We start from the raw sequence: 27,915 nt of genomic DNA, 5'->3' as shown, positions 1-27,915 counted from the left end.
GCCAATGAGAAGGTGCAAGCACTTACATTTGGGTCGGCCCATTTTGCCTTCAATCGCTCCACCATCTCCGACATGGCACCGTTCAAGTCAGCAGGAGGTCTGCTCTAAGGAACAGAAAAAGGAAGGAGTTACAAAGATCACAACTAGCATTTCAGCTACTTTTGAAGCAATTACAAGCCCCCAAAGATTTTTTGATTCCGTATGCTTTCAGGTATACATATCTTTTTTTTGTTCTGTGAGAATTTAGTGATGGATTTGTAACATTCATGTCATTGACAAAATGATGCACAACTTCTGCTTATTTCAGGTGGAATAGGCAAGAAAACAGAGGAAGTCTGAGCATAACTGCCTGTCTCATGGGTTCATGTTGAGCAGTGGATGGTTATGAAAATCTGAGAAAAGATGATTTGATTGAAACTTACTTGTATGAAACACAATGGCAACCTTGACTTCAGGAAGGGGGCAGAGCACACACTCCTGTTTACATCAATGGTGCGAGGGTTGAGTGCCTCGAGTTCCTGGGAGTGAACACCAACAACAGCCTGTCCTGGTCCAACCATGTAGACACCACTGCCAAGAAAGTGCAGCAACTCCTCCACTTCCTCAGGAGGCTAACGAAATTCAGCCTCACCAACTTTTACCACTGCACGATGAATAGTGGGATGTTCTGCAGACATTGCAAGAGAAGGACCTGATGGACACAGTGGGAGACTGTCCAGACCATCTGCCAGAATGGTTCATTGCCAGACCTCACTAACAGACACTGAGACTTTGCCTAGCTAGCAGTGAGAAGGGCCCTCCCAATCAGATCCTTCCTGCACGCCTGGACCTTCATTCCCATCGTGTGGTGTCCACGGATGACTATAGTGAACAGATAGTTGCTCATCTCTTTGAAGACTCTGGGTTTGTTGGCCATGAAGGAATCAAAATATGGAAAAACATCAAACTCAAATGGGTCAAGGACAGTGGAAGTAGACAAACTAGATGTCTTTGTTCTTGAAAGAACAGAAGCTGCCATTTTGTGAAACTGCTTTGTAACCTCCATTTTGTGAACTGTCTTAACTGTTTTGCTCAGGAATAGTTCTATCAAAGTGCTTTAAAACTGACACAGTGATGTTTCTGATAATCTAATGAACCAGAGATCAACTCCAAATAAGAAGTTATTTGTGGGGTATACTTTGGTGTGATAAGACATGCAGGTTTATGAAGAGAGGAGTCTGTGTAACTACAGCCTAGCAGCTGGCTGATTCAGAACAGAGTTATCACTTGCAGGAAGGCAGTAAATTGGAACTGGCCTGGACTAGAGCCAATGGGAATTTGACACAGGTGTCTGTCAGGTGACCTCATGTCAACGAGATTGAAAAGCAACATTTGAACTGATAAGGAAAGTGTGAATGAGGGGCTTCCAATGCAAAGTGGCGAGAACTCTGGCGACCAGAAAACTCCATGCCAGGAGATGGGACAAGAAGGATCAATCATTTGGCCAATAGGAGATCCCCGATTTCAGTGTTATAAACTGGAGAAGTGGTCTAAGTGAGTATTGGTACAGAGGGAACAGTAGAATTCATATTTTAAGTTGTTGACCTGGGGTCAACATAGTTAACTTGATGTAGTGCAGAGACAATAAATTGTGAGCTTTGATTAATTAAGAGTTGCACAGTGAATTGCCTAAACTAGACCAGCAGATAATAGTCAACACATTTGTGAAGAGGGCACAGAGAAAGATGCAAGGGTCTCTGTCTATATCTTCCAGCAAATCATCAATTCAGTGAAAGATGCCTTTTCACTGTTGGTTTGACAGCACATCGAGATGTCCATAGAGAAATGTGTCTAACTGCCATATTCCAGGCTGCAGAGGCATGTGCTGAGGGACACAGTGAAGCTTGGTGCAGGCACTGCAAGGGCTCAGTGGGGAAACACTACAGTATAGGGTATGTCGACTAGTGAACAGTGAGGTGTCGGTTTGGGTGAGGAAGCCCCTCAATTATTGTAGCAGTGTATCACCCCTGGGGGCCACATACAGTAAGTGGCAACAATCCTAGTGGCTTTAAGTAATGTAATAGAACACATTGACAGAAGAAATATTGCTTAGTTTATACTTGTACTTTTTTTGTATGGATAAAGTTCATGTTGATATAAAATAATCATCGTATCTGGATTATCACAGCTTGGTATGGTAACTAGTCTGCTCTTGACCACGAGAAACTGCAGAGTTGTGGACATAGCTCAAGACATCACAGAAACCAGCCTCCCTTCCGTGGAGACACAAGAGACAGCAGATAATGGAGATCTGGAACAGCACCGAGGAGCTGGAGGAATTCGGAAGGTGAGAGGAATCCTGATGAAAGGCCTCTACATGAAATGTCTCCTGTCCATTCCCCTCCATAAAATCTGTTGCTCCCCACCCATGGTCTCCGCTTACACTTCTTCCTGCCTCCGTAAAGCAGCTAACGCAATGAAAAAGACCCTCCCATCCCAGGCAGTCTCGTTCCTCCTCCCTCTCATTGAACAGGAGATACAAAGGCCTGAAAGCTTGTACAACCAGGCTAAAGAACAGTTTCCATTCTACTGTTACAAGATTATTGGACAGTTCCCTATAAGGTGGGTCTTGACTTTACAATCTACCTCATTAAAGCCTTGCACCTTACTGGTTGCCCGCAATGCACTTTCTCTGTAACTGTAAACACCATATTCTGCATCTGATACTCTTTTCCCTTGTACATGCAAAACAATGTTGTTCACTACACCATGGAAGTTGTGACAATAATAAACCAATTTACAACTTCTACATTCAGATTATTGTGGGAATTTATACAACAACCATGCTGCAGACATTATTTGGCTGGTGTAAGTCAATCTTGAACCTGTCTGTCATACTTTTTGTTTAGACTGGCACAACAATTAAAGGGCACTCCATTTGTAAACACAATGACAATGAATGTCAGTCTTCCTGGCACAAGTGATCAATTCTCACTCCTTGTGATTCATGAAGTATTTTGCATTCATAAGTATTCAGGCAACCCTGTAAAATAATTCAAAATTACTACATTTGATTATTGACCTTTCATAAAGTCTTGGTAAAGCCATCATTTTTGGAATGCCGTGAGTTTAAAATAGAGTTGGATTCTATGCCGCACTAGAACATTGGCAGAAAAGCAGCAGCCTAACTAAAGGCCTTTATTGCGTTCCCAAGTGGATGCAAAGAATATGATGGTGATTGACAATAAACACCCCTCCATCCATGTCACACTCATCACCAGAATGTTGTCTGTGGGTGTGCACCGCAGAGGGTAGGCTTGCATTTATATTGTACATTTCCCAATCTCAGGTGTTTTTCAACCAATGAAATGGTATTAAACTATGATCACTGCACAAACTGGTTGCAACATCTCCCATATATAACAGTATTTCAGTGCTTTGGGATAACTCGAGACTTTGAAAAGCTTTATACAAAGGTAGTCTTTTTTTCTTTGAAGGGCACCATTGTGTCTTTCAGACATTTTCAAGTAAACACGCTTTTTGGATGTTATGAAACAACATAGTTCACAAACATCAAAAAGAACACAGCAGCCCTTCATAAAATGAGCACGATTTGCACTAGCATTAGTTGTATAATGCTAATTATACCAGCATTAGCCATATAGTTAGGATTATACTACGAATACACATCAAAGAAACCAGCCTCTCTTCCATGGAGACACAAGAGACTGCAATAATGGCGATCTGGGACAACACAAAGGAGCTGGAGGAACTCAGAAGGTGAGAGGAATCCTGTTAAAAAGCCTTGATCTAAAGTGGCTCCTAATACTTGTAGCAGCCATGCATCTGTTCTCTCACTGCATTGTATTTTTGCACATTTATTACGTTTATTATGGTGGTTAGTCACACGGACGGGGGCGTGGTAGAAGCAAAGGGAATAAGTTCCCTATTCACGCTTGGTCTCGTTAGTTTTAGAGCTGGGGACCGTCAGGTGTCATATCTTTCACTGTCCGCTTAAGTATGTCTAATCACTAGTTTTAGTTTCATAAATTTCATTGTTTTAAGATTGTATGTTTTGCTGGTTGCTAATAAAGGATCGAATATATTTCTTCACCTTTTTTGAGCATTGGGATCAGAGGCAGCGTCATACAAGATAACTCCCTGTGCCTGGGCTCTAGCAATGGCATTGGCTTGATCGAGTAGTCGCTGCATTTTGTCAACAAAAATTTTTTGACAGTTATTCCAAATGTACATCAGTATTCAGACATGTTGGCACTGTAGCTTGTGGCAAGTAATGACCTGTTGTTGATCATGCTGTGTGCTTGGGGTTGGAATGCAGTTTGGAATGGTCACTGCTGAACGTACGCTCTATAGTGTGGTATTTGCCTAAGAGTTCAACGCTTGGTTCTGCTGAAGTACTGAAATATTTTGGTTGCTGACATCTGAATTGAATGCCGTTGTTTTGTCTGGTTCGCGCACTTAAATAACAACATGAGTCAGACTGAAAGCAATGACCTTGAAGACAGGACTAAAAGAGAAATTATACTTGCTGAGAAAGCTTTGGCGAGAAAAACTGATAACATTTGAAAGGAATATAAAATTGTTTAGAAGATTAAAGATTTAATACTGTTAATTAGAAGTTTTCTGCAAGAAAAGCAAAATGTCTCACATGTGCAGTCTCATTTGGACGATTTGAAAAATCTTCGTGAAGATGTTCTTAAGCAACTAAATGTGTTGACGTCCCTAATTCCTAGCTCAGAGCAAGGTAAACAAACCAAAAGTTTTGCAAATATTCAGACTTTTAGTAATACAGTCACCCCAGAGGCTGAACAATAGCTGAACCAAACGTGATGTTGAAGGATAAGTTGTGGGAGCAAATGAAAATATTTATCAAACTCCAGGGCATGTTTTGACGATGTATAAAGCTGATGATTTACAGGATGACATATGCCCAAACGACAGAGCGTCTAATGTGTGTGCAGCAGGTTCTATTGTTAGCGAAGTGTCCTGTGGGTCTGATACCTCCTCGGCATGCATTAGAAAGCAGGCTGAATTAGCTGAGCCATGCGCAAGGCAACAAATAGTGAACGTTAGAAAAAGCGGCCAAGCTGGCCAAAGAGAAAGCACTGAAGGCTGTGGATGCTAAAAGTGCTCCAGCGGGACAGTTCTATGCTGTGAGTACCTATGTTGACATGGTACAGAGAAAACCTGACATACTCAATGTCAATGGAGATGCATTTGTTCCTCGAATGTCAGTAAGCCACGATTCTGGACCCCAAGGGGTAGCTCAAGGTGTTCACTCTCAGCCTGCACTGAGGCACTCTGAACCTATACCATATCCAATAGCAGAAGGTGCTCCCGAGGACAGTATTTTACAGTATGGTGACACACTGTTTCAGATGATAGGAGTCCAAATATTGTGCTGGAGGCCACAAAGAACTAGCAAGCTCAGTGATGCAACAACAACCCATTGCATCTCTGCCTAAAAAAGAGATTCAAATCTTCATTCCACTGTAACATCATTCATTTATGAGGGCTTTCAAGAATAGAGTTAAGAGTGATTTTTGGGTTTAGGTCATTTGCATTTAGCAAATGGCTTTGGCTGTTGGTCTTCTGCCTTTGAATATGTATTGTGGATTTAATTTGGAACAATGGATTCCAAAAAGCTGTGAATCCCAGTCCAGACGATGCTGGCGTCTGTGGTATGGATGCGAATCAGGTGTGAAGTTTGTATGCAGTTTCAAAAGAAAGCATTGTAAATATGAAGTTGTCCTTTGATGTTTGGCACATAAAATATCGAGGCCCGCATTGGGCCTGCAGACCTTTCCACCAAAAGTGTCTCCATATGATGCCTACTTTACCCTGTGGTGTCAAATAAAGAAGCTGCTTTGTATCTACCAGGAATTCTCTCCTGCGATTTCATTCACGCAGCAACCAATAACAATGAAGACAAGACTAATGATTATGGCGACTGTCTCTATTTCACTGGGGGACACCATAGAGAGCTTGTCAAAAGTTGCCCGCAAGTCAACCCAGAGTAAGGATATCTAAAGGCCAAAGCTTTAGAACATTTTGCTGATGAACAGAAAATTGCTGCAGATTATTTGGAAAAGGTCGCATATCAAATCTGAAGGCATGAAAGCTCTTCCAAGACTACAGTCTTGTTCGTAGAGTCTGTTGTCATGCCATAGGAGAAGTGAAGTACATCCAAGAGCCAGACATGACTGCCAATGTCGATTGTCGTAAAGAAAATGCCCCACAAGCTTAGGGATAAATGGAAATTGGCGGCCTGTAACTTCAAGAAAGGCACAACCATAAGATTACTTTCACTGACATTGTCATTTTTATTGAAAGGCAAGTGGAGATTGCTACACACTTAGTGTTTACACGACACTACATCACCAGCGATATATAAAGCTGTGAGCAGAACTAAGTCATAAATTCCTTCTAAAGCTGAAGGAAGCAGCTTGGCCACTGTGAGAAGTAAAGCTAAAACTGAGTCTGGAACTAATGAAAGGGAAATGGTCTCATCAGCCAGAGGGGCTCGTCTGTTCTGCCAAGGTGAACATACTTCTCAGATGGAGAAAAGGGCTCGCAATGAGATTTCCTTTCTAAAAGAAAATGATGTCTGCTTTGGTTGTTTGTGTACAGGACACGACAGCAGGGATTGCAGGAAGCATCTTTCATGCAAGGTACGCAGCGGCAAGCATCCCAGCATACTTCATATTCACTCTGAGAAAAAGGGTGCAGATTCGAAACAAGCTGTGAAAGAATCAGACACAGCAGTGAGCAATGCCCTGGTATCCAATGGCCTTCCAGGGGGCTGGCTGGCGATTACGATTGTAAATTTCTATAATTTCCAGTTCAGGTGACGTCAAAGAAGAGTAACAAGTTCAAGGGAGTACAACAATGTCCTGGACAGTGAGCCTCATCAACAAGCTCAACCTGACAGGAAAAAGAACACACATTCTCTCATCCTCAAGAGAAGGTTGTTAGTAGTTACATTGTCTCAGGATTGGAAGTGGCTGACTTGGATAGTGTAAACTACAGTGACCTGCCTAACATCTATCCACAGGAAAGCATGACTTTCTACAAATGTAACATTCCTCATCGGGGGAACCTCCGGGAATGGTCTCACCTGAATGGTTCCTCCAGCATTCTGTGTGTGTTGCTTGGATTTCCAGCATCTGCTTGATTGTGATTGGACTCGCCTGAAGCATATTCATTTGCCAGAAATTAATTTGGAAATTGAGCTGCTGATAGGAATGAACATGCCTAAAGCACTGGGGCCGTGGCAAGAGATTTGCGGTGGGCTGGACTGTTAATGGGGCACTGAAAGGAGACCATGGTGGTGGAAGAGGCTATGCTTGGTCAGAGCTGACAGTTAACAGGATTTCACTTTTTAATTTGGATGAGCTTTGGCAACAGCAGTTCAAGACATTTCCCCAAATGCAGTCAAGAGGAAGAAACTTGTTTGTCAAGAGATTATCACAAATTCATGGAACTGGTGGATAGTCATTACCAGATTAGTTTATCTCGAGGAAAGAAGGGTGTTAACATGCCTAATAACCGCAAGGCAGATTGCTGAGCAGCGTGCTCCGAATCTAAGGAACAGGTTAAGAAGGATTTGTTATTTCATAGTGTAGGATTTGGATTTGGAGCAAGATATTTCTTTGGTGGAGAGAGTACAGTCGGCCCTCCGTATCCACGGATCGGAAAAACACGGAATTTCTCTCTCCAGCACTCGTTGTCTGAGCACTGTTCGCCTCGCGTCTCGTTCAGTTGCGAAGAAACAATTACCATTAATTTATATGGGGAAATTTTTTGAGCGTTCCCAGACCCAAAAAATAACCTAGCAAATCATACCAAATAACACACAAGACCTAAAATAGCACTAACATACAGTAAAAGCAGGAATAATATGCTACAAGCAGAACCAATAGTAACATCAGCAGCTTTCAATATTCTTTCTCTCTGCATGTAAATACAGTAGTACGAATGGTGGACGCAGGAAAGTTCAACGCACACACATTGACTTTATTTCGTTCACCACGATCGAAACGCTTAATTATGTCCAGTTTTACGCTAAGCGTAACACCTTTACGTGCTCCCTTAGGCTTTTCTGATACCTTAGGACACATCTTGCTAACAGACACACAAAATAAATCCAGATGAAGCACTCTCGCTGCTTGGGGTACGTGCGGCCTCTATACCGGCTCACTGCAAAACAAACGCTATCGCTATTTTTGCTTTTCATTACAACCTCACGAGCTCTCTTAAACACCAGAAAATCTGCAGATGCTGGAATTTCAAGCAACACACATCAAAGTTGCTGGTGAACGCAGCAGGCCAGGCAGCATCTCTAGGAAGAGGTACAGTCAACGTTTCAGGCTGAGACCCTTCATCAGGACTAACTGGAGGAAGAGTTAGTAAGAGATTTGAAAGTTGGAGGGGGAGGGGGAGGGGGAGATCCAAAATGATAGGAGAAGACAGGAGGGGGAGAGATGGAGCCAAGAGCTGGACAGGTGATTGGCAAAAGAGGATATGAGAGGATAATGGGACAGGAGGCCCAGGGAGAAGGAAAAGGGGGAGGGGGGGAAATCCCAGAGGATGGGCAAGGGGTATAGTGAGAGGGACAGAGGGAGAAAAAGGAGAGAGAGAGAAAAAAATTAATAATAATAAAAAATAAATAAATAACGGATGGGGTACGAGGGGGAGGTGGGACATTAGCGGAAGTTGGAGAAGTCAATGTTCGTGCCATCAGGTTGGAGGCTACCCAGACGGAATATAAGGTGTTGTTCTTCCAACCTGAGTGTGGCTTCATCTTTACAGTAGAGGAGGCCGTGGATAGACACATCAGAATGGGAATGGGATGTGGAATTAAAATGTGTGGCCACTGGGAGATCTTGCTTTCTCTGGCGGACAGAGCATAGGTGTTCAGCGAAACAATCTCCCAGCTTCCGTCGGGTCTCGCCAATATATAGATGGCCACATCGGGAGCACCGGACGCAATATTTCACCCCAGCCGAATTACAGGTGAAGTGTTGCCTCACCTGGAAGGATTGTCTGGGGCCCTGAATGGTGGTGAAGGAGGAATTGTAAGGGCATGTGTAGCACTTGTTCCGCTTACAAGGATAAGTGCTGGGAGGGAGATCAGTGGGGAGGGATGGGGGGGGACGAATGGACAAGGGAGTTGCGTAGGGAGCGATGCCTGCAGAAAGCAGAGGGGGAGGGAGGGAAAGATGTGTTTAGTGGTGGGATCCCGCTGGGGGAGGCAGAAGTTACGGAGAATAATATGTTGGACCCGGAGGCTGGTGGGGTGGTAGGTGAAGTCAAGGGCAACCGTATTCCTAGTGGGGTGGCGGGAGGATGGGGTGAGAGCAGATGTGTGTGAAATGGGAAAGGTGCGTTTGAAATGTGTTACAGAAAGGGTGGGTAATGTAGCAGGATCCTTTTTTGAGTCAGTATGGGTGGAAGTCAGGAACAAGAAGGGAGCAGTTACTCTATTGGGTGTATCCTATAGGCCCCCTGGTAGTAGCAGAGATACAGAGGAGCAGATTTTGGAAAGGTGCAAAAATAACAGGGTTGTTATCTTGGGTGACTTTAACTTCCCTAATATTGATTGGCACCTGATTAGTTCCAAGGGTTTAGATGGGACAGGTTTGTTAAGTGTGTCCAGGACGGATTCCTGTCACAGTATGTGGACAGGCCGAGTCAGGGGAATGCCATACTATATCTAGTACTAGGTAATGAACCGGGTCAGGTCACAGATCTCTCAGTGGGTGAGCATCTGGGGGACAGTGACCACCACTCCCTGGCCTTTAGCATTATCATGGAAAAGGATAGAATCAGAGAGGACAGGAAAATTTTTAATTGGGGAAGGGCAAATTATGAGGCTATAAGGCTAGAACTTTCAGGTGTGAATTGGGATGATGTTTTTGCAGGGAAGTGTACTATGGACATGTGGTCGATGTTTAGAGATCTCTTGCAGGATGTTAGGGATAAATTTATCCCGGTGAGGAAGAAAAAGAATGGTAGGGTGAAGGAACTGTGGGTGACAAGTGAGGTGGAAAATCTAGTCAGGTAGAAGAAGGCAGCATACATGAGGTTTAGGAAGCAAGGATCAGATGGCTCTATTGAGGAATATAGGGAAGCAAGAAAGGAGCTTAAGAAGGGGCTGAGAAGAGCAAGAAGGGGGCATGAGAAGACCTTGGCAAGCAGGGTAAAGGAAAACCCCAAGGCATTCTTCAATTATGTGAAGAAAAAAGGATGACAGGAGTGAAAGTAGGACAGATTAGAGATAAAGATGGGAAGATGTGCCTGAAGGCTGTGGAAGTGAGCGAGGTCCTCAATGAATACTTCTCTTAGGTATTCATCAATGAGAGGGAACTTGATGATGGTGAGGACAATATGAGTGAGGCTGATGTTCTGGAGCATGTTGATATTAAGGGAGAGGAGGTGTTGGAGTTGGTAAAATACATTAGGACGGATAAGTCCCCGGGGCCTGATGGAATATTCCGCAGGCTGCTGCACGAGGCAAGAGAAGAGATTGCTGAGCCTCTGGCTAGGATCTTTATGTCCTCGTTGTCTACGGGAATGGTACCGGAGGATTGGAGGGAGGCAAATGTTGTCCCCTTGTTCAAAAAAGGTAGTAGGGATAGTCTGGGTAATTATAGACCAGTGAGCCTTACATCTGTGGTGGGAAAGCTGTTGGAAAAGATTCTTAGAGATAGGATCTCTGGGCATTTAGAGAATCATGGTCTGATCAGGGACAGTCAGCATGGCTTTGTGAAGGGCAGATCGTGTCTAACAAGCCTGGTAGAGTTCTTTGAGGAGGTGACCAGGCATATAGATGAGGGTGGTGCAGTGGATGTGATCTATATGGATTTTAGTAAGGCATTTGACAAGGTTCCACAGGGTAGGCTTATTCAGAAAGTTAGAAGGCATGGGATCCAGGGAAGTTTGGCCAAGTGGATTCAGAATTGGCTTGTCTGCAGAAGGCAGAGGGTCGTGGTGGAGGGAGTACATTCAGATTGGAGGATTGTGACTAGTGGTGTCCCACAAGGATCTGTTCTGGGACCTCTACTTTTCGTGATTTTTATTAACGACCTGGATGTGGGGGTAGAAGGGTGGGTTGGCAAGTTTGCAGACGACACAAAGGTTGGTGGTGTTGTAGATAGTGTAGAGGATTGGCAAAGATTGCAGAGAGACATTGACAGGATGCAGAAGTGGGCTGAGAAGTGGCAGACGGAGTTCAACTTGGAAAAGTGTGAGGTGGTACACTTTGGAAGGACAAACTCCAAGGCAGAGTACAAAGTAAATGGCAGGATACTTGGTAGTGTGGAGGAGCAGAGGGATCTGGGGGTACATGTCCACAGATCCCTGAAAGTTGCCTCACAGGTGGATAGGGTAGTTAAGAAAGCTTATGGGGTGTTAGCTTTTACAAGTCGAGGGATAGAGTTTAAGAGTCGCGATGTAATGATGCAGCTCTATAAAACTCGGTTCGGCCACACTTGGAGTACTGTGTCCAGTTCTGGTCGCCTCACTATAGGAAGGATGTGGAAGCATTGGAAAGGGTACAGAGGAGATTTACCAGGATGCTGCCTGGTTTAGAGAGTATGCATTATGATCAGAGATTAAGGGAGCTAGGGCTTTACTCTTCGGAGAGAAGGAGGATGAAAGGAGACATGATAGAGGTGTACAAGATAATAAGAGGAATAGATAAGAGTGGATAGCCAGCGCCTCTTCCCCAGGGCACCTCTGCTCAATACAAGAGGACATGGCTTTAAGGTAAGAGGTGGGACGTTCAAGGAGGATATTAGAGGAAGGTTTTTTACTGAGTGGTTGGTGCGTGGAATACACTGCCTGAGTTGGTGGTGGAGGCAGATACACTAGTGAAGTTTAAGAGACTACTAGACAGGTATATGGAGGAATTTAAGGTGGGGGCTTATATGGGAGGCAGGGTTTGAGAGCCGGCACAACATTGTGGGCTGAAGGGCCTGTACTGTGCTGTACTATTCTATGTTCTATGAGAGCAGAATTGATGGTGGAGGAAGGGAACCCCCTTTCTTTAAAATAGGAGGACATCTCCTTCGTCCTGGAATGAAAAGCGTCATCCTGAGAGCAGATGCAGCGGAGACAGAGGAATTGCGAGAAGGAGATGGCATTTTTGCAAGAGACAGGGTGAGAGGAAGAATAGTCCAGGTAGCTGTGAGAGTCTGTAGAGTCTACTATACTGATGTCTTATAGTAGACATCAGTAGATAAGCTGTCTCCAGAGATAGAGACAGAAAGATCAAGAAAGGGGAGGGAGGTGTCAGAAATTGTCCAGGTAAACTTGAGGGCAGGGTGAAAGTTGGAGGGAAAGTTAATGAAGTCAACAAGCTCAGCATGCGTGCAGGAAGCAGCGCCAATGCAGTCATCGATGTGGCGAAGGAAAAGTGGGGGACAGATACCAGTACAGACTTGGAACATGGATTGTTCCACAAAGCCAACAAAATGGCAGGCTCCCTTAGGCTTTTATATAAGGGTCTTGAGCATCCGCGAATTTTGGTATCCACGGGTGTTCCCGGAACCAATCCCCCATGGATACGGAGGGCCGACTGTACTACGTTTGCAATGGTGTGCTCAGTCAGATACTTTAAAATTTTAAGATCACGATCCAGGATAGACTGTTTACCAGAAGAGTGATCCTCTTCACAGGTAGTTCCATCTGTCATACTAAGCATCTCATGTCCAGTGCTGTTATTTGCTAAGAAGATCCTACAAATCCCATGCAAGAGAGGGCTTGGTTGGGATGATGCTCTGCCTACAACAGTTGCTCATGACAGAACAAGATTGCTGGAAGAATTTTGCCAACTGGAAAACTTCAAGGTGGCTACAGTAGATGTTTGAAACCCTTGGACTTTGGTGAAGTTGCTGTTACAGTTACACCATTTTACAGATGTGAGTGAAGATAGAAATGGAGTAGTGACTCGCCCACTGTTGCATGATGGCGTGCAGGCGCACAGTGCTTTTATCATGGACAATCTAGGGTAGCTCTGTTGAACTCCCTTGTATGGAGCTCATTCCTGCTACAATGATGGCTAGCTGTATGGACACATTGTGGAGGAAAGAGTTGAGCATGCAGCTTCAGGATTCTGTTTTTCGGACTGATAGTACTTCTCTGCTGAAGTATATGAAGAATGAAACCTCCAGGTTCTGAATCTACGTCACTAACAGAGTTTCAAAAATTCTTCAGGTCTCACAGGTATCCCAATGGAAGTACGTGAATACTTCAATCAAACTTGCAGATGTGGCCTCTAGAGGGTTGAAGGTGAAGGCCTTTCTGAAGAATAAGATTTGGGTGTCAGGACCTCACCATCTTCTTGATCCTGAAACTGAATGGCCTGTGAACCCCAATTGTTCTGCAGAACTTCTGCTGGATGAGCCAAAATTCAAGGAGATTGTTACAATGAATGTCATGCAGATTGAAGAGGAGTTGGACGCTGTAACACATATTATCCATCACTTCTCATCTTGGACCCATCTGAGGGAATCAGTAGCCTGGATTCTTAGGTTTAAGAACTTGCTCTTATTTCTTAGTCAGAAGAGGAAGCAATTGAATATTGTTTACTCTTAGTTGACTTGGAGAAAGTGTGATGAGAGTCCTTGACGAGATTGTCTTCGACTCAAATGCTGGAATATCCAAGGCAGGGATCAAGACACAGTCTCAAACAGGAGCGAGAAACGAAGCACAAAACAAACGCTAGACAAAATCATTAGTAGGCTTACAATTGAACACTGAACCTATGTTCAGGTGTTCCTTAAATACTAAGTTCTTGGTACCCAAAACATGCTTATCAATTAACAAGAATGTCCCAAGCCTTTAAAGAGGCTACAATAGCTATCCGTACTCCGGAAAGTTAAGAGCATCTAAATCTCAGAAGCCGGTGTGGTTGGAAGTGTCTCATAACAGGAACCCCTCCCTTACGCCTACTCCTGACAGCCCTCGTTGCTCGGAGAGGTGGTGATGGTAATTGTGGATGAGAGTCGGATCCAGGGTGTCTCTTTCTGGCACCCAGCACCTTTCCTTCAGTTTGACTCCCTCCCAGTCCACTAGGTATTGCTGAACACCACGAACAGGACGTGAGTCCAAAAGTCTTTTCACCGTGAAGACCTGTTCCCCCTCGATGAACCTAGGTGACGGCGGGGCCGATGGTGGTGGGGCGAAAGGGGCTGGTGCAGACAAGTTTTAATTTAGAGATGTGGAAGGCGGGGTTGGTCTTTAGGATCTTGGGCAGCTGCAAGGTGTAAGCCACCGGGTTTACTTTCCCCATGATCTTAAAGGGACCAATGAACTCGAGCACCAACTTTCTAGATTCCACTTGGAGAGGCAAATCATGAGTGGACAGCCAGACCTGTTGCCCAGACTGTAACTTTGCTTAAGTACATTAATACCACTAGTTTTAGTTTCAGAAGTTTCATCACTTCAAGATTTTGCTAGTTGCTAATAAAGGATTGGATACATTTCTTTGACTTTTTTGAACAGTATTATTGGATTGATCAGAGGGTGCATCACACAAGGTGACTCCCTGTCCCTGGCCTCTAGCAACGGCATGGGCTTGTTAAGAGTAGCTGACACAGTGCTATTATAGATTACGTTCATTTTGTGAGGCAGGCTTGTACCCACTTTTATCCAAGTCCGAGATCAGTGTTGGCAACTGAGGACAAGTTCAGCCCTGTAGAAGTTAAAGAACTGATAGCTGTTATAACTCATATTATTCCCTGTCTATACCTCCATGCTATTTTTCACCTATTTCTTACACTCCTTTTTGCCTCAGTATTTCATAAGCTGTCCATACCCTTCCACTGTTACTTTCCCTCACAGTTCAAAAACTGAAGCAATTGAGCAATTTCTCAAAAACATTACTCGGTGTTCCAAACATGCTTCATGTTTACTGCAGTATGCATGGGTGAAAGGATCCATCTATTGATGAAAAATCAAACTCCTGGAGATACAGAAAATCTGAAATGCAACCAGAAAATGGGAGGGGAGCAGCATCTGTGGAGAAAGAGAATTACTTTTATTCATTCACATCAGCTGTCAGACCTACTGAGTATCTCCAGCCTTTCCTGTTTATTTCCAATGAAAATCCTTTGAGAAGTTACTTTTCAACTGTTCTTTGATGTAATCATCTTATAATGATGCCTTATCAGCTCCCACCTAGTGGTATTATCTGCAACAATAAAACATTGCTCCAGTTTTTACCCATACAGAGAGATTTGCTGAGAATACTTTCACAGAATCAGTGCTATTTTAAGACATTGGATGAATAGTTACATCCAAATCATTACAATTTTACAGGCCGCAGGTTAAAATTAAACCCAGCACATCTCAACAGGCTCTTTAAATGAGTCCCAGCACATTCCTCCTTCCCCACAAACCTGCATTTTTTGTTTTTTTTTGATTATCTATCCCACTCAATCTACATCCTATTGAATGTATTCAATCCACATCCCTCACCCTTTCAGTCAATGACATCATGACGAGATACTCATGGTCTGAAAAGATGACAGAAGCACAATCAACATCAGTTTTCAAACTGAGGGAAAATGCTGCAGGGCTGTGGGATGTGACTGACTGCAACTTTCTTCTTTCAGAGAACCACCATTGGTTTAAAGCAGTGGTCCCCAGCCTCCAGGCCGTTGGCCAATACCGGGTAGTGAAGCATGCAGCGGTGCAGCGGTAGCCAGGACCCAGCACATCTTTAAGAAAAAAGCCAAAATAAACAAGCCACACACATCAAAGTTACTGGTGAACGCAGCAGGCCAGGCAGCATCTCTAGGAAGAGGTGCAGTCGACGTTTTTAAAAATCCTCTATTTTGGACACTTCCATTCCATCACTCACATGACTTTTCACAGATGCTGACTGACCTTGTGTGTACATTTTTCCTTTTATTAAACTAAAGCCAAGGTAAAAAGGTTACATCGAAAGGTTAGCCAAGAGGAATGTCCTGTTGTGAATTTCAGAAACTTTAGGAGTGTGAGACCTGTATCATTTCTCACTTCCACCCTGCTCAGTCTGTTCTCTGCAGTGGATCTTGGCTCAAGGTCCCTCCCACAGATATTAGGCTCAGAGCCAAGAAAAGCAGACAACATGCAAGACTCTACATGCCTTTGATAAAAGAAGTAGTTATTTGGCTTTTAATACTATGTAGTAATTAACAAGCACTCAGTGAGAGACCCATAGTTATAATCTGCATGGTGATGGTGACTGTGAGCAGCATTAAAAATGTCTCCTCTCACAACAGTAGGAGAAAAACGTTAATTGATACATATTATCTTAAAGGCCAATGTGTTAATTCTAAGAAATGATTAAGAAAAAGGTTCAAGATATTCAGAGGACTGAACAGCTGAGAGTGAAATTATTTTCACTGATCAGAAAGTCAAGAACAAGTACCTTGTTTCAGTCCCACTACAGCTCCTCCCTCAACTCTTCCTGCATTATGTAGATGACCAGTGGGTGCTTTGTTCCCTTATTCAGAATTCAAACAGTCCATTACCCATGCTGACAATTCCCCTCTTGCTCTCACCTTCACGTTCCATCCTGATTCTGCCTTTTCTTGATACTGTCAACTCATGGGATAGGTTAGTGAAGAATATCCATTCTTAGCTCATGGACTCTCGTGGCTACACATTCTCCAAGGACTTCATTCCATTCTCCCAGGTTCTTCACCTTTGTTCCATCTGCTCTACTTTCTGCAACAGTGACGACAGATGTCTTCCTTCTTCTTTAACTGTGATCTCTGCTTGACCATAGTTGGCACAGTGCCCATATACACCTCTGCTATTTCCAGCACTTCTGCCCTCAACCAAAACAAGGATAGGGATCACCTTGTTCTCACCTTCCACCACACCAAGCTCCACTCTCGAATTCATCAAGCTCCACTCTCGAATTCATCACGCTCCACTCTCGAATTCACCAAGCTCCACTCTCGAATTCATCAAGCTCCACTCTCGAATTCACCAAGCTCCACTCTCGAATTCACCAAGCTCCACTCTCGAATTCACCAAGCTCCACTCTCGAATTCACCAAGCTCCACTCTCGAATTCACCAAGCTCCACTCTCGAATTCACCAAGCTCCACTCTCGAATTCACCAAGCTCCACTCTCGAATTCACCAAGCTCCACTCTCGAATTCACCAAGCTCCACTCTCGAATTCATCAAGCTCCACTCTCGAATTCATCAAGCTCCACTCTCGAATTCATCAAGCTCCACTCTCGAATTCATCACGCTGCACTCTCGAATTCATCAAGCTCCACTGATTTGACCATAACCAATGGGATTCAATTATACTTGCTTCCAAAAGGACAGTTCTTTCACAACACTGGTCTGCTTTAAAAGATTCAAGATTGTTCAATGTCATTTCCAGTAGACACTCTCTTCAACCTTGTTAGAAAGCAGAGGCATTGGCGAGTTTTCCTGATTGTGGGACCACAAGAGGCTGTGTGAGATGTGCTCACAGTTTCCACTGCTGTGCCACCAATATCAAGAAGGATGTGAGTGGTGCAAGTTTTTCTGAAGTCAATAACCATCTCCTTTGTCTTGCTGACATTGAAGAAAAGGTTTTTTTGCTTGGAACCAGGCCTCAAGCTCTTCCACCTCCTCTCTGTAGGTCGTCTCATCATTGTTACTGGTGACCCCCACTACTGTCGTGTCATCGGTGAACTTGACAATGTGAGTAATCACATGTTTGACCGTGCAGTCATGTGTGAACAGAGTGTGCAGCAATGGGCTCAGCACACAGCCCTGGGGGGCACTCGTATTGAGGATGACGGGGAGGGAGGAGCAGTTGTACATCTTGACTGTCTGAGGTTTATTGGTTAGGAACTCCAACACCCAGTTATACAGTGGTGTTCAGACCGAGGAGTAGGAGTTTGTTCACCAGGGTCTGTGGGACCATAGTGTTGAATGCCGAACTGAAATCCAGAAACAGCATTCTGACATAAGTGTCCTTGTTTTCTGGGTGTGTCAGGGCCAGGTGCATGACAGATGCTATGGTATCTGTTGTAAAGTGGTTCTGTTGGATAAGCATATTGGTGAGTGTCCAGCATGGTAGTAATAGAGTTTTTGATGTGTGCTGTTACCAGCCATTGAAAACGCTTCATGATGATTGACGTCAGTGCCACCAACTGGTTGTCAATTCATTCTGAAGGTGCAGCGTTCTTTGGTACAGGGATGATGGCTGATTTGAAGAATGTGGAGACAGCAGCCTGGATGAGCGAAGTGTTGATGTGAGCACACTCCCTGACTACTTGGCCTGGGATGGTGCCTGGTCTGGATGCCTGACAGCGGTTGACTCCCTGCAGAATCCTTCCTGCGTCTGCTGTTACAGATGGTCATGGGAGGGGGCAAGCTTTGGTGGCTGGCATCATGTTGTATGCCTCGAAGCGTGAAAAGAAGTTGGTTATAGCGTCAAGGAGAGAGATGTCTCTGCTACAGTCGACACTGGTTTTCCCTGAGTAGGAATGCTCTTGATGTCCAGCTACATACACCGGGGATTATCGGACAGCTGTTGATTTTTCTTCTGCAGTAGGTAGTCTTTGTCCTCTTGATGCCCAAGATGAAGTTCCTCCTGACTGCTCTGAGAGCTGTAATGTCCCCAGAACTGAAGGAGTGTTCTGAACTTTTAGTACAGAGTGCACCTGTGTGTTCAGCCAGGGCTTCTGGATGGGCCACGTGATGACCATTCTTGAGGTACCACATCGTCTACACACTTAAAGATGTAGCCGGTGACAGGTGAGGCATATTCCTTGTGGTCTGAGTCTCTACAACCACTCCTCTTCTTATGGTACTGTCTAATGTAACCACAGGAGATGAATCCCTTCCCTTTTACCTCTTCAGTATCCTCAGACCTAAACATTCCTGCTACGTGAAACAGCAATTCACTTCTTCGGTGTCACAATGTGGCCTCATCTGCAATGGAGAAACCAAGCACAGCTTGGGTGACTGCTTTGCAGAACACCTCTGCTCAGACTGCAGAAACCACCCGGAACATCCAGTTGCCCTGCAATTAAATCCCCCACTCTGAATCTCTCTCTCTTTTGCTTCCACCAATGCTTGAGAAACACACCAGAGCTGGGTATATTAGAATCTCCAGTATTTAATATTGGATTCAACAATTTTGAATAACCACTTCTCTTTTTTCCTCCCTGCACTTATGTGCCTGTTCTATTGCCTCAATTTGATTTTTTTTCTCCCTTGTCCTTAACTGCTGGTCTTTGTGGCAATTGTTACATAACCCCTCTACCTTCACTGTAACTCAAAATGTCCAATCTGTTTCTGAACCCTCAGAGGCTGCTGAGTGCTTCAAGTAATCTGTTTTTTTTTGTCTGCAGTTTTCCGTTTCTAGGACTGGGATCTTGGTCTAAAAACTAAAGCCTTGTAAGGGTGAACTCAGGAAACAAATCTAGGTTTTTAAAAAATGGTCAAAAATTTGCACTCTATTCCACAAATAACAATTGACACTAGGTAATTTATTAATTTTGGATCTAACATTTATTCAGGTACATGGATATGACAAGCTGTAGGGATATGGCTCAAACATGGGCACATGAGACTGACTGAAATGGGCATACTCGTCAACGTGGAGGAGTGAGGCAGAAGAACCTGTTCCCACACTATGACTCCAAGACCAAAAGACTTTCATCAGCCAAGAAAAGCAAGGATGAAACAAAAACTGTATGGAGAACAGCTGGAAATCAGGTATAAACTTACTGAGTGGCAAAACAGACGAGTTGGTAATTATGTGTAGAAGCAGTGCTGCCGTGATTAATTGTCCCACCAAAAGTCACTGCTGCATATTCTGTGCCCAGGATTGATGGAAACACTAACAAAGCATGAATATTTTACACCTGTGGTCTTTCAGCAGAACACAAAATAGTTTTACAGTTTGGCAAGTCAAATTCCACCTCCTTTTTCCATGGATGCTACCTAACCTGATGCACTTTCAACAGTTTCTAATTTTGTTTGGTACCTACCTCCCTCCCTCCCAATCCCAGTTCTGGAATATGTAGTTCTCACTAACAATACTGAATTAGTAACCATCATTAAAGCAAATAAAGATCATTTACCTTGGCTTCTCATCACTGAGCTGATTTTGAATCCAATTTGCCACTTTAACTTTGCACCCATGGGATCTAATTGAACTATTGAACTCAAATGCCTCATTAACACCAACATCAACTGTACAACGCTCTTTGATGCCACTTGTTGCCTTCTCATTCTTCTTTTCAAAAGAAGTTTGTGGATATTATTAAATTAAAGGTTGCATACCATTCTGGAGATCATTGCTGATATTCCAATGTTGCTCATCCAATCGGGGGCATCAAAGAGCAAGAAAGAGCAGGATTCCTTGTCATTTCCTCTCCTAACTGAGAAGTACATGACCAAAACTCAAGTGAACTTGCCACAACCCCAGTGACACCCAGCACAGTTCTGGATGCAAATATGAATTGCCCAATATTTGAATGGTCTTAACAATGGTCTTGAAATTTCAGATATCAATGAAGAAGTTCCGTTAGAATGTTATGTGACATTGTATAAGATGTTGGTGAGCCCTAATTTGAAGTATTGTGTTCAGTTTTGGTCACCTACCTATGGGAAAGATGTAAATACGATTGAAAGAGTACAGAGAAAATTTACAAGTATGTTGCCGGGTCTGAAGAACCTGAGGTATAAGGAAAGATTGAATAGGTTAGGACTTTATTCCCTAGGATGTAGAAGACTGAGAGATTTATAGAGCTATACAAAATTTTGAGGGGTATAGATGGGATAAATACAAACAGGCTTTTTCCACTTCGGTTCGGTGAGACTACAACTAGAGGTCATGGATTAATGGTGAAAGGTAAAAAGTTTAAAGGGAACACGAGGGGAAACTTCTTCACTCAAGGGTAGTGAGTGTGTGAATGAGCTGCCAGCACAAGTGGTGCTTGCAATTTTAATTTCGACATTTAAGAGAAGTTTGGATAGTTACATGGATGAGGAGGGTATGGAGGGCTATGGTCTGAGGACAGGTCGACGGAACTAGGTGGTTTAAATGGCTTGGCGTGGACTAGATGGGCCAAAGGGCCTGTTTCTGTGCTGTAGTTTTCTATGACACTTCTATGTGTACAGGAGTGAAATAGTTTGGCTGCTTGAGTGGTGTCACAACAACAACAAAGTTGCACAAACATCAGAGAGACCAAGGAACTGATCGTGGATCTAAGGAAGGGGAAACCTTGAGAACATGCACCAGTCCTCATTGAGTGGTCGGCAGTAAAAAGGGTGAACAGCTTCAAGCTCCTGAGTATCTGCGTCTCAGGGGATCTATCCTGGGCCCATCACATCGTTAGGAACTTGAGAAGATTGGGTATGTCAACAAAGACTTGCAAACTTCTATAGATATACATTCTGACTGGTTGCATCTCTGCCTGTTTTGGAGGCTCCAATAACACAAGAGGCTGCTGAGGGTTGAAAACTCAACCAGCTCCATCACAGGCACAATCCACCCCAGCACTGTAGGTATCTTCCAAAGGCAATGCCTCAAGAAGGCAGCATCCGTTAATAGGACCGTCACCATCCAGGACTTGCTCTCTTCTCCTTACTACCATCAGGGAGGAGGTACAGGACCCTAAAGTTTTAAGAACAGCCTTTCCCCCTCCATCGTCAGATGTCAGAACGGTCCATGAACACCACCTTGTTACTCCTGCTTCTTTCAATTTTATTTCAGCATGGACTAGATGGGCTGAAGGGCCTGGTTCCATGCTATACTTTGTTATGAGTTTGCACTGTATTGCTACTGCAAAAAAAAAACCAACAAATTTCATGTTGGTGATAATGAACCTGATTCTGATTCAGTTGGGTAAGTGAGAAGGAGTGTACTGGATACACAGACAAGTACTGGGATATCTCAAGTTGACCACTTTGGCATATTCTACATATACTCTCAAACATGCGTGCAGGATATGTACAAGATGCTTGAATATTATCAAGGGGATCATGGCCCTGCTGAGCAATTGACACATCCCCTTTTCACCACCCCTCTTTCCCCTTCGGCAGACCCCTCCTAGGACAGTGCTTCCCTCTGCTCCCTGTAGAGAACAGCTGTCTGAGGGAAGGGCAGGGAGTTTTCTACCAGTGATCTAGAGGCAAGAGACTGAATCCCACTACGCAGAAGTTAAATTAGAATTGTTAAATAAGTCTGGAATTTATTAAAGCACAGTGACACAGTTACCAACTCAAAGTTCCAGTGACCGGGTTTCAGTTTCGACCTCTGCTGCTGTCTGTGTGGACTTTTTACATCTTCTGTGACCACACAAGTTTCTTCCAAATGTTCTAGTTTCCTCCCATCCCAGAGCGAGGTTAACTGTCCATTTTAATGGACTTGGTGGGTAGGGTAGTGGTCTAAATGGGGGGCAGAGCAGTGAAGGAGAACGGGGCATGGAGAGAATAAAACCAGAGTATTGTAGACAAATCAGTCAGGTTGATTATGACTGACACATGTTGTGAAACCGCAGCAGCAAACAGTGCAATACATTTAAAAACTGTAAGTTATAATGAGAAATCTATAAAAATAATCAGTACGAAAAGAGAATCATAGTGAGGTAGCGCCCACGGGTTCGTGGTCCATTCAGAAATCTGATGGTGGAAGGGAAGAAGCTGTTCCTGAAACACTGAGTGTGTCCCCTCAGGGTCCTGTCCCTCCTCTCTAATGGCAACAATGAGATGAGGGCATGTCCTGGATGGAGAGGGTCCTTGATGATGCTCAGTTTGATCTCTGTGGGCCAAAGGACCTGCTTCCATGATGTACGACCTTCTGAACCATCGCTTGGACCTGATAGGGTTTTTCCACCAAGTCTCAAAGCTCCAACGCTTTTTTTTAATTTCTCATTTTCTGATTTTACAGCAGCTGCTTTTAAGCAGAACACTGCTCTTGTTGCTCTTCTTGTCACGTTTCTCAGAAAACTACTCAACCTTTAACACAGAGTCAGCTCTTCACTTTAACTGCGTGATAGTTAGGATAAATGCAGTGTACATGGTGCTAAATTACAGGGTTTTAAATTCATTCCAAACATTACAATCCTTTGTTTTACTCAACATCCAATATAAAACAGTGTATCAACACACACAAAAGATGCTGGTGAATGCAGCAGGCCAGGCAGCATCTATAGGAAGAGGTATAGTAGACGTTTCGGGCCGAGGCCTTTTGTCAGGACTGCCTGAAATGTCGACTGTACCTCTTCCTATAGATGCTGCCTGGCCTGCTGCGTTCACCAGCATTTTTTGTGTGTGTGTTGCTTGTATTTCCAGCATCTGCAGATTTCCTCGTGTTTGCGTTTTTAAAACAGTGTATTATCATTAGTACATGGAATTCTCCTAATTAGCTTTAAACTGGTAGTCACATTTTCTACCAAAGTAGCTATGATCTAATGTTACTTCACTGGCAGGGATTTCCACACATCAGGATAGGAGTCACATAATGGAAAGCCCTCTTAAATGATGTTACCTAGACAATGAAAAGGACGTGTGATGGCAATGTGCTTTTGGTTTTAAGCAGACTCAAAGCATTTCATTACAAAATTGCAAGTATTCTGTGTTTGTTTAACAAAACACACTGGCATTTCTGAAGATGTGACTGACAGAGTAGATAAGGGGGAAGAGGAAATGTAGAATTTTTTTAAAAGAGGACTTCAATAAAACCCCATGGGAGGGATGAATGTGAAGATTAAAATACACGTGATTGGAGGTAGTACATTGGCAGGAACAAAAACTATGTGACAGATCGAAAACTGAAAGCCGGTGTTTTTTCCAGAGTGGAAGGTGGTAACCACAGGGTACTACAGGAAGTAGTGTGGAAAGGTATCAGCAGATGAGAAGAAAGTGTGGGAATATGGTACAGATGTAGAGAAGTAGTCACAATTGGTGAAGTTGACCTGGGGACCGAGTGGCTGACTCTCAGTCCGGCTTTCCCAAGTTTCTCTTTGGCAAAGGTAATACACTGGCCCATTTGATGGACTATCTGAGGTCAGGCATGGGTCAGAGAGAGCCTCATACATTGATAATTTGTTGAAATTCTCTGATAAAGCACCCACCTCTGTCCCTGCTTTTGTCTGGAGATTTCAATGCTTTCCTGACCACTACCTGCTTCACTACTTGTAGGTATCTGCTGTGGATACTTTCACTCACACCCTCCAGTTCTCCGGTCTGCACTGGTTCCTGTTTCAGTAGCTTGTTAATTCCCTCACTCCAACCCAATGTCCCGTACTGCCTCAATCCTTGACTCTATCTGAATGTTCAGCATTTCAGCATTGGGAACAATGTTATTGAAGTTCAAACCTAATCTCCTAATATGCATTTTATAACACTTCTGTCAGATGTCCTGGAGGGTTTTACAAGGTGCTGCTACATAAATATAACATCATTTTTCACATTTCCATTTAACATCCATCCAGTTCCACTTAAAGAGTCACAGAAACAGGCCCTTCAGCCCATCTAGTCCATGCCAAACTATTTAAAATGCCTACTCCCATCGACCTGTACCTGTACCAGGACCAGACCCCTCCCATAAGCCTATCCCAAACTCCTCTTTAATGTTGAAATTGAAATCGTAGGCACCAGTTGTGCTGGCAGCTCATTCCACCCTCTCATGGCCCTCTGAGTGAAGAAGTTTCCCCTCATGTTCCCCTTAAATGTTTCACCTTTCACCCTGAACCCATGACCTCCAGTTGTAGTTCCACCCAACTTCGGTGGAAAAAAGCCTGCTTGCATTTACCCTATCTATACCACCCCCCCCATAGTTTTGTATACATCTATCAAATCTCCCCTCAACCTTCTATGTTCCAAGGAATAAAATCTTAACTTATTCAATCATTCCTTATAACTCCCATCCTGGCAACATCCTTGAAAATTTCTCTGTACTCTTTCAACCTTATTTACACCTTTGCTATAGGTAGGTGACCAAAACTGTAAATAATACTCACAAATTAGGCCTCACCAATGTCTTATGTAAGTTTAACATAAGATCCCATCACCTGTACTCAATACTATGAAGGCCAATGGGCCAAAAGCTTTCTTTACGACCCTATCTACCTGTGATACCACTTTCAATGAATTATGGACCTGTATTCCAAGATCCCTTAGGTCCGGATCTGCCCATTCAACAGATCACAGCTGATCACCCACCTTAACACTAATTTCATAGGCTGACCTCCTATCTCTTGATTTCTTGAATATCCAGAAACCTATCAGTCTCTGCTCTGTTTATAATTAATGAGGAGGTGTGTGTTTGGGGGTGGGGGAAGAGTTAGGGGTTTACCAAGCAGAGGAGGAACAAGATGCAGTGAAACGGTCTGATGGGGCAGCGTGACGAACTATGCCAAGAGGATGTCGGACACGGGATTCAGGTGATGGGTTGATAATGTTATTTGGACAATATCCGCCTCCATTATGCAGAGGGCCCAGGCATCGGTGGGTTGCTATCGGAGACTGGTGTCGAGATGGATGACCAGCAGTAATCTTGTTGAAAGGGAGGACAACGTCTCCAGGTGGCTGAATGGCCTACGGAGAAACTATCTGCAGTCTCCCAAGTCTGTGCTCCTCTGTACACAAACGACGGGCAAAATCATCCCCTCACGGTCGCACCCCCACACCCCACACTTACAAGAAACTTACTCTCACGGCCAAGTAGGCTTCGTCCAGTGTAATGAGCTGGTGCTGACTGTGGGGGCCCACGGCACACAGCACGCAGATGATCTTCTCGTCGTCTTTGCAGTAGAGTGTGACCTCCTGGCCGTGATCCACGCATTTTCTCCTTTCGCCCCGGCTCGCGTCGTCTTCGGCCGGCGGGGGCTGCGGCTGCGGCTGAGCCTCTTCCGGCGGGGCCTTCTGGTAGTCCCGGAGCTGGTGGTGCTGCTGGTCAGGTTTCTCGTCGTGCTGCTGGGCATGGCTCTGGCAGAAGGACAGGTTGCAGGTGTCGCACACCTTGAGTGCGGGCTGCGCCTCGTCCGGCTCGCACACGTCGCACAGGCCGTCCGGGGCGGGCTCGTCTGCGCCCTTCGGGCCGCTGCTGCTCGCCATCGGTCCCGTCCCGGGCCTCAGCTATCGGATGTAGCCTCTTGTGGCAGCAGCTCGGTACTGGAGAGCGTGCAACAAAGTATCGAATCGCAGCAGCCGGCGCCCAAACTGCGACGGAGAAACAAATTGATACTGGAAACAATATATCGAGGTGGAAGGACTCGGCGGGCAAAACAAAATGGAAATCTCCCTGCTCTTCCCGCTCCCCGGCCTCCGGTTAAAGCCTTTCTTCGGTCCCGGCAGAAGGTTTGCTGTGAATCATTTTGACTTTTGTCCAGGTTTAACCTCCGCAGGAAGCGGAAAGGTTGACATCGCGCACCCCGCTTCCTAAAAAAATACGTTCGCACAACTTCCTGGTTTGGCTGCGAGCTGCGCTGGTTCCTCAATGCAAGGAGCAAATGCCCTGCTTGAAAAACACCAAGTTTTAAATTTAGCTACATCTAATATGCATAGAATGCAATCTCTTCTGAGTGGGTAACTCCACACCCCAAGTATTTATTAACCAAACATTTAAGATCAAATAGCTGATCCCCAAGGCCTGTGTATGCTCTGTTCCACTCGCCCTTCTGTTTCCCAACGCCCTTGAAACTGACTAGTGCCCTCTTTCTGGCTTCACTAGAAATTATTCTTCTGTGTAACTTCGTGCCCCCTGACTCCAAGTGCCTCTGAAACGCTGCCTTTTTTCCCCCTGAACACCCACATAATGCTGGAAGAACTCAGCAGGCCGGGCAGCATCTGTAGAAAAGAGAACAGTGGACATTCCGGGTCGGGACCCTACGGCAAGACGGGAGAAAAGAAGATTTGAGGAGACAGCGTTAGAAGGGGGGGGGGAGGGGAGGGAGAAACACAAGGTGATAGGTTTCTAGTACGAGCTGGGAAGAGATACAGAGCGTGGAGAAGGGGGAATCTGATAGCAGTCATCCCACCCTGCAAAAACTCATTTCAGGGAGGTAGCTCCATCAATTTGCGGGTAACTCCCGAGAGAGGTGGGATGTCTACAATAGAGTAGCTCTAGTTTAAATAATGTTAGCTATGCTAATGAACGAATGACACCTGTTAAACTCACCTCAACATGTCTTTTACAGTCTTAACCCACCATCCACCATGGGCAATAGAAAAGTCACTGTTGCAAACAGTGCAGCGAGCAACACTGTCATTATTTTTGACCCCTATTAGGCAGGGGTACACGTTAGTGTAGTCTGGGATGAAGCACGTTTTGTATTTTTTTTTGGAACACTCCGCCATGGTTCGTTCGTTCTCTCTCTCTCTCTCTCTCACACACACACTCACACACACACACACACACACACACACACACACACACACACACACACACACTCACTCACTCACTCACTCACTCACTCACTCTCTCTCTCTCGCTCACACGCTCTCAAAAAAATCAGTTTCTGGGATGTTGTATATAATTTGCGGGCATCAGAGAACCGCTATCAATATGCAGGAGAATCCCGGAACTTCCGGGAGTGTTGGGATGTCTGTGATAGGAGAGGACAGAAGGCCATGGGATAAAGAAAAAGGGGAAGGAGCACTGGAGGGAGATGTTGGGCGGATAAGGTGAGAGAGGGGAATGGTGAAGGAGAACTGGTGGGGGGGGGCATTACCAGAAGTTCAAGAAATTGACGTCCGTGCCATCAGGTTGGAGGCTACCCAGATGGTGCAGGTCCTCCAACCTGAGTGTGGCCAGGTCATTACAGTAGACTGACCTATCAGAATGGGAATGGGAAATGGAATCAAAATGGCTGGCCACTGGGAAGTCCTGCTTTTTCTGGTGGGTGAGGCATAGGTGCTCAGCAAAACGGTCTCCCAATCTGTGTCGGACACAG

General features: G+C 44.6%; 1 protein-coding gene across 6 annotated transcripts in view; it reads right to left on the bottom strand.

Moving 5' to 3' along the window:
- trim44 (tripartite motif containing 44) overlaps positions 1-26,638 on the bottom strand; it is a 214,588-nt gene extending 187,950 nt beyond the window's left edge. For 2 of the 6 annotated variants that reach the window (XM_072272197.1, XM_072272198.1), the window contains exons 1-2: positions 25,673-26,634; positions 27-104 (exon numbers count right to left, since the gene is read on the bottom strand). In XM_072272197.1, the coding sequence (XP_072128298.1) occupies positions 27-104; positions 25,673-26,077 (483 nt within the window). In that variant the 5' untranslated portion in view covers positions 26,078-26,634. Of the gene's footprint in view, positions 1-26; positions 105-25,672 lie in introns of all 6 variants that reach the window. The other 4 variants (XM_072272193.1, XM_072272195.1, XM_072272196.1 and 1 more) reach the window with 4 other exon arrangements.
- Positions 26,639-27,915: the final 1,277 nt, after the last annotated feature.

The sequence above is a fragment of the Mobula birostris genome, chromosome 11, assembly GCF_030028105.1.
Source record: "Mobula birostris isolate sMobBir1 chromosome 11, sMobBir1.hap1, whole genome shotgun sequence".
Lineage (NCBI taxonomy): Eukaryota > Metazoa > Chordata > Chondrichthyes > Myliobatiformes > Myliobatidae > Mobula > Mobula birostris.
This window is presented reverse-complemented; position numbering and strand designations above follow the sequence as displayed.